The sequence below is a fragment of the Populus nigra genome, chromosome 1 (genome assembly GCF_951802175.1).
Source record: "Populus nigra chromosome 1, ddPopNigr1.1, whole genome shotgun sequence".
Taxonomy (NCBI): Eukaryota; Viridiplantae; Streptophyta; class Magnoliopsida; order Malpighiales; family Salicaceae; genus Populus; species Populus nigra.
The window spans coordinates 18,373,729-18,381,170 of record NC_084852.1 but is presented as its reverse complement, the minus strand read 5'-3'; the positions used below and the strand labels follow the sequence as shown (position 1 = coordinate 18,381,170).

Below are 7,442 nucleotides of genomic sequence, written 5' to 3'. Positions count from 1 at the left end.
CATTGTCATATTCATCACAATCTTCTACGATGATGTTGTCTATAATCATCTTCATGGACTTGTGTATGTCCGCTGGTTCTCAAAACATCATTTAACTCTTTAACGTCAACATCAACAAATGTATTCTCGACGATGAGAAGATTTAAATTTTCTTCTAAGTCATTAAACGAAGCAACTCGATATGGATCAACTAACTCATCAAGTTAAAAGACATCATCTCCCACAGTTAATTCATTGTTGTCATCCTGAACAACCTAGACACGACCTCTAGGTTTGTTTTTCACTACGGATAACTAATCAATTCTTGAACGATCATTTTCTAAAAGAAAGAGTATACATGTAATAAACTTGCTACCATTGCTTGACAAAAACAAAGACATCATCGACGTTGCGGAGTCTAGCCTTTACATTAATTTCGACCAAACCATGATGGGGATCTACTCTGATTCCTCTATTAGTGGTATCATACCAATAACATTTAAATAATAGTATGGACATGTTAGTTTTTCATGTATGCTCCAACAAAAAACTATTCCATAAATAGAAAACTCATTGATTGTCCACATTAAAGCTACATTTATCTGAAAAAATTTGTTTCTTTAATACACCGTATGTCAAAGTCTCAGATGATCATAACCGCTTCAACTCATTAATCAATAGACAAGACATACATCTGTATTCCAACTCAAACTATTAGGATCGGGTATGACCATAGATAAAAACATGAACTTCGGCCTCATACATATCCTCGATAACAAGTTGTATACCGTAAGTATCATCGACCAACAAGAATAAGAAGCATCAAATGACCCAAAAGGATTGAATTTGTTTATATATAACCTAAAACGTGTGTTTCTTGATTCCAATAAAAAATAAGGATGCACCCTATTAAAATGTTTCCAGGTTTCACCATCGAAAGAGTGCACCATCACTCCATCCATTGCATCATGTAAATGATGTCATGTCATGTGCTCAATAGTCTTTGGTGACATGAATAACCTTTACAGTCTAAGTGTGATTGAGAAATATCTAAGTTTTCTATATGCAATAAAAGTCCTTCTCCTACCAGTTTTGGGTTTATAACTAGCATGTCCACATATTCTACACTTGGTCAACTCTATATTTTCAAGGTAGTATAGCATGCAAAACTTTGGACACATGTCAATTTTTTGATATCCTGGGCTGAGGGTTTTTATCATGAATTTAGCAACATAAAAGTTCTCTTTCAGTCTATTCTCTTCAAGTAAAATGTTTTTCTCTCATTCAATAATTATATCGTAACTGGCCTCATTCAACCCATGATCTGACTTGATGGTGAATATCTATGTAACGACCAATAATTTACTGTGATTTGTGCACTCATCCCTTAATAGATCGTTAAGGTCTTTCAAAAGATTAAAAAAATTGGCCGTGTTTGCATTAGGTTATTTATCTAATATTGGACATTGACCGACATAACCTCAATTCATTCTCATCGCATCCATAATTATATTCCTTTAGGATTACTATTGTCATCTATAATTTTAAGCACATTGCTAGAACTAAAAGTAGACTCAATCATCCTTGCTATCATGGTCTCGTGAGAAATATATAGTTCTCTGTATGCAAACCAACATAGGTATTTCTCCATAAACCTTTTTTGTAGAAGATACATCATTACAAATTCTTGATCAAGAAATTTTTTATTTTTACATCTCTTACATGGATATCTAATATTGCCTCCACTAATATTTCTCGGATTAAATAGTGCGTAATTAATAAAACTCTAAACTCCATTATAATAATCCATACTACGCAGCCCTTTAGATGAATCTCGATACATCTATGAACGAACATCCATTAGTTATGTCAAACCTATACAGGATATTGATGACAACATATATTAATTAATTATGTAAACTAAATAAATAACAGAACATCGATTTAACTCAGACTTATTCAAACTATTTTAATACTACAACTAATTCATTATCAATTATCTACATAAATTCAAATTTCTATACATTTACCGAAAATTTCAACTTGACAATAAAATTGATAAAATATAACATGGACTTATTAAATAAGCTTTTATTTATTTCATCACAAAACACCTAAATCAGGAATTCAAATTAAATTTCATCAATTTACAAACAAATATAATTTTACAAAATCTCAACCAAACCCTAACATGTACAAATCTTGCATTCATATAACAAATTTCTATGGAAAAAGGCTATAAAACAAATAAACACCCAAACAAAAAACATATACTACAAAAATATGCAATAAAAATTAACAATTTAAAATTGAGTTCAAATAAAAAATAGGTAGTTTTGCTTACTTAAAACTAGGAATCCTCAATAAAATTTAAATCAAAATAGGGATGTTGACAAACTGAGTGTTGAAGTGGTTGGATTTGTAATGAGAGGTTGATTTGTGATAAAATTAGGGGGTTTTGTGGTGTTTGTTGCCGAGAAAAATGGAGGAAGAAGAAGAAACGAGGGAGGGAGAGAGGAGGGTCGCATGTCAGGTCATAATTTAAATATTACAAATGGATTTACGAACAGATTTAAATACATCGGTAATTTTGTCTATAAAAAAACACATCATCATACTTTTTAGCTATTTTTTTCATTCCTTATTGCCCACTATAATTCCCCCAGCATATACCGAATGAATATTGTCGTTGGTGTTTATCGATGGCTATTACAATGGCATATGCAGTCAGAAAAATTCATTGTAATTTACAGATGAAATATTTTTATCGGTGTGTCTGTTTGTATTTACTAATTTTCTGGTAATGGATTTATATAAAAATGTAAATATCAAGAAGGAAATAGAGAAAATATATTTTGTTGTATAACATAAAATTTATTTGTGCATGTTGCATATGGGCAGTCGAAATGAGGTCTTGATGCTAGTAAAAGACTATTATATATTCAAAGTATTTTTATTTATTTTTTTGATTTTTTTTACTTGTTATGATTAGATTGTCATGTGAGATAATTAAATTTGTTCTATTAGTGCTATTTTAAAAGATAAATTTGAAGCTATTCTATTTTGTCATATTTTTTTGCCACTATGTTATTTTTGAAAAAAGAAAAACTCGTTGTTGTTTGGTAAACACTAGATAAATTGCTCGTACTATACCGTGGCTGGATTAATTTCTTACCAACATAAAAAAAAAAAATGATATTCATGTGATATCAATGTTTTAAAAGGAGTAAAAAAATCTAAGATTTTGGTAACTAAAAGTGGTCGCATGTGCTGCCAGAGCAGTGAGACGCAACGCAAGTAAACCCCATATAAAGTGAATAAACAAAAATAACAAAATATTAGTGGTTGAAAATAAAATAAAATAAAAAGATAAAAACCAAGCAAGCCCGGTAAACTTTATAAATCCGGGTTAATCTCTAAATTTATAGTGTTTTAAATTATAGACTTGTGCTAAACTAAGAAGCTCAACACCTGTCAAATTAAATATCGAAGGATGAAATCAATAAATTTAATTAAAAAATAAAATTGCTTTTAAAGAAGCTAAATTTAACAAATATATATATAAACTATAAGGGAATCCTTTTTATTTTAAAAATAAAGATAAATCTCATAGAACATGAATAAAAAGAATGTTATAAGATGAAAAAAAACCAAAAAAGCCCGAGTGAAATTTTTAAAGCCGGCTTAAACTCTCTAATGACACCTAATAATTATCAAATAACCAAATATAAAAAACAAAAAAAAACTCCTTCATGGACAAAGTTTTATACATTAAAAGGGAGAAGGAAGATGATGTAATTTAATTGTTTGGAAATTAATCCAACCACTAAAAAGCTCCTGTTTTTTAAATGATTAAAGGATCTCATGAAAAAAATCTCTCAGCTTTTAAAACAAAGCCAATTAATTTTTCCAACTAGGAACAAAATAGTAATTTCAATTTGTAACTTGTGCCGTAAAATATTGACCTCTTTTGGCTCTTGTTATAATAATAGACGGAGAAACCTAGGTGAAAGTGGACGGAGCATGGGAACATGGATGCCCGACTGTTACCGTTATTTGCCACTTCCGACGTTCATAAACTTATTCTTCCAAGACCTGTCACGTTCTGATAAAAAACAAATTAAGAAAAACCTGATCAAACATGAACAAATCTCTCTGTTGTTTCCACACATGAAGTTTATCAGATGAAGATGAGAAAAGGAAGACATAGGGATCTAACATGTCACGGGAAATCTAGCAGCCCACAGACAGACGGCGCTGCTAAATCCTAGAAAGATCGCTAATTCACTGTAGAACAGTTCTTCCCACTTTCCAGGAGAATAGATACGAGTGAAAAGATCCAAGAGGGTTCGAGAAAAAACTACTGCAATTTTGAAGAAGGTTGGCTGGCGAGTGGATATATTATTTTTATATCTTTTTATTCAATGATAAAGAATATTTGATGAGTTTATGAGTTAATTAATAGTAATTTTTATTCTCAGATGATTTTAAAAATGCGTCACTCATATTGTGTTAAAATATATAAATTCATTTTAAATTATTCTAAAATTATTTAATATCTTTATCTTTTATATCTTGAAACACTATTCTAATCCAAATTTAACATTCCAACATCAGCCTAAACCACAAGCTCCAACTTGTCTAAAAAACTCTCCTCTCCTCGGCTGCCCTTTCTCTTTAGAAGTGATTTCAGCTTTCACGGCGTATGGGTCATGGAAAATCATTCTCTTAGCTTTGGAAAATCCGAAAAAGAAAAGGAAACCCAAAGCTCAATCTTGACTGCTGCTTTTGTTGATCCTCAGCCGCGGCAGTCCATCGAACCACCGTAGCCATTCAAAAGCATCCACTAGGCAGTCATTTTGGCACTACTTAAATCTGTATATATTTCTTTGTACAATCTCGATTTATCACATGATGGGAGGAGGGATATCAGTAAATTCACGATTTTTTTATGATAAAGGAGAGATCACTGGAGTTTCATGTGACTATATAAGAAATCTTTGGTTTACGGATCAATCCACGCTCTGTAACAACTTATGCTTAAGGCCTCAAAATGGCACCAATGCCTTTTAAGTAGGCCCATTCTAACAAGAAAAACGGACATGGTGGGACCAGTCCAAGAGAATCCGTGACCGTTGAATTCCAATTACCAGCAGAGACTGGAGGGCTAGGAGTTAGAGTGGTAGTGGGTGCTGTCGCCACCGGAGTTGGAGTGGTAGTGGGTGTTGTAGCCACCGGAGTTGGTGGTGGTGCAGGTGTTGGAATGGTGTCTGGCAGTGGAGAATTTGTGGGAGAAGAAGTTGGAGAGGAGGTTGGAGATTGTGCCATGGTGGAGGTCCAGAACAATGCCATTAGCATCAAGGCCAGAGCCTTTGAGCTGGCCATTGTTAAAAGAGAAGAGCCAAGGAAGAGTAGAAGTGGCTTGAAAAGAGGAGAGAGTGATAGAGGAGGGCTAGACCGATTCCACAATCGAATGGTGGCGTTTGCTCCCTATTTCTTTACTTATTAATAGTGATTTTTCGTAAGTAATTTTTCTTTTTAGTTTTAACTATGGAACTATTTATGGATTTTTTCCAAAATCTATTCTCTCTATTTCTGCTTCTTCTTCTTTTTAATTCAAAATAACAACCATGAAAATTATTTTACCTGTTTGTATTTCATTGTTTTTTAAAAAAAACAAAAACCTTCAAATTAATTAGTAAAACAAACTTAAACCCTATATAGAATTAGTGCTGTTTGAAAAATTAATTATTTCCAAGTTGACGATCAATTCCAAATTATTTCCAAGATTTATTTCCCAGTCGTCCAAGAGTCTTCAAATTAGTTTAAAAAACATTATTGCTCAAAATATGAATCACCTCCTCAACATTTGCCCTTCTTGATTATTTTTGCAGGGGGAGCAATTATATTGGAATCCCACAATATATATATATATATATATATATATATATATATATATATATAGCAGCACTAAAATGAGTTGAAACAATATCAATAATATATTTAATGAATATAAGTACAAATAATTCAGTAATAAAGCAATGTAATAAGGAAAAAAAAAGACGTCGATCATAAAAAAATATGGAGCAAAAATAATCTCCAAGTCTCTCCACCCTAAAGCACCAAAACGGCAGCCAAAACACCAACGGCAACGGATCCACCGAGAGCAAATCTATTCAAAACGGCACCATTGGCAGGAGCGGGGGCTACAGCTGGAGAGCCGATTGTAGAAGGAGGGACATCTCCAGTTGAGGGAACTGGAGTCACTGGGAGAGGAGAAGGAGGAGAAGTGGTAGTGGTGGGGGATGGTGCATTTGCTGCCGGTGGTGGGATTTCCAATGGAGATGGTGCAGATGCCGGTGGTTTCACGGTGGTGGGTGCAGGAGCAGAGGCTTTTGGTGGTGGGGCAGCGACTGGTGGTGATTTGGTGGGTGAGGATGCAGGGGAAGATGAAGGAGATTGTGCCATTGTGGAAGCCACAAGGAATGTGATTAGCATCAAGAAGGCCATGCTTTTATTTGCAGCCATTTCTCTGTGGAGTGAAAGAAACGATGAGAAAAGCACACAATCAAAGAGATATAGAGAGAGTGAGGGACAGAGAGTTTTGTTCGTGCTTGGCCTTGGCAAAGTGTGAGAATAAACAGAGGGTGGAGGGGGTATTTATAGGGGGAACATTTGAAGAGAGAGAGAGAGAGAGAGAGATGACTTTTGGTCAATTTGAGAGCCGTTGGATTCTTTTTTTTACACGCATTTCGAGGATAATTAACGGTAATTAATGTTTTTTTTTATGAAAACATAATAATAATTTTTTTTAATTAACGTAAATATCAAAGCCAGTTTATATATATCTCGATTAATTTCACGAGTTCTAAAGTTAACAATCATGTAAACCTTCAATAACCTTAGATTCATAGGATTTAAACTGGTTATATTTAGAAACAAATCTAAAACATGATCAATTGAGTTACACCCTTTAAAAATTTAAACTATTTATTTTTTATTTGATAACCAATGGATCCTTTCAAGTTTAAATATTATTAAATTTAATTAAATTTTTCTAAATTAATTTTATACAAGTAAGGATATAAACATATTTATTTTATCATTGAAATCAAAATAAAACAAATTAGAGAATGGATAAAATCTGTTTATGGAATGGTTAACCATTTGTTACCTTTAATTTTAATACATTATGATGAACAATTAATTGAAAATAATTATTTTTATATTTTATCATTATAAAACCATATTACATTACTTTATTTGTTATATCTATCATTGAGTGTTTTTAGAATGGCAAGATTAATGAATTAGAAAATATGGTAATATTTATAATAATTTTCCATAATAAAATAATAGAAATTTAATAAAATTGCTAATTATCTCCATTACTATTTATTGTTTTTTATTTATTTTTTTACAATATTTTGCTTCCCCATCAACACGGAGATTAGGGGAAAAAA

General features: G+C 32.2%; 1 protein-coding gene across 1 annotated transcript; it reads right to left on the bottom strand.

Annotated features, from left to right (window-relative positions):
• Positions 1–5,955: 5,955 nt before the first annotated feature.
• LOC133698412 (classical arabinogalactan protein 9-like) lies at positions 5,956–6,602 on the bottom strand. The gene has a single exon (XM_062121323.1). The coding sequence runs from the start codon at positions 6,505–6,507 to the stop codon at positions 6,094–6,096; it is 414 nt and encodes a 137-aa protein (XP_061977307.1). The 5' UTR covers positions 6,508–6,602; the 3' UTR covers positions 5,956–6,093.
• Positions 6,603–7,442: the final 840 nt, after the last annotated feature.

Bases quoted from the DNA above. Each gene is read 5' to 3' on its own strand.
- LOC133698412 (XM_062121323.1), bottom strand. From the start codon at position 6,507: ATGGCTGCAAATAAAAGCATGGCCTTCTTGATGCTAATCACATTCCTT.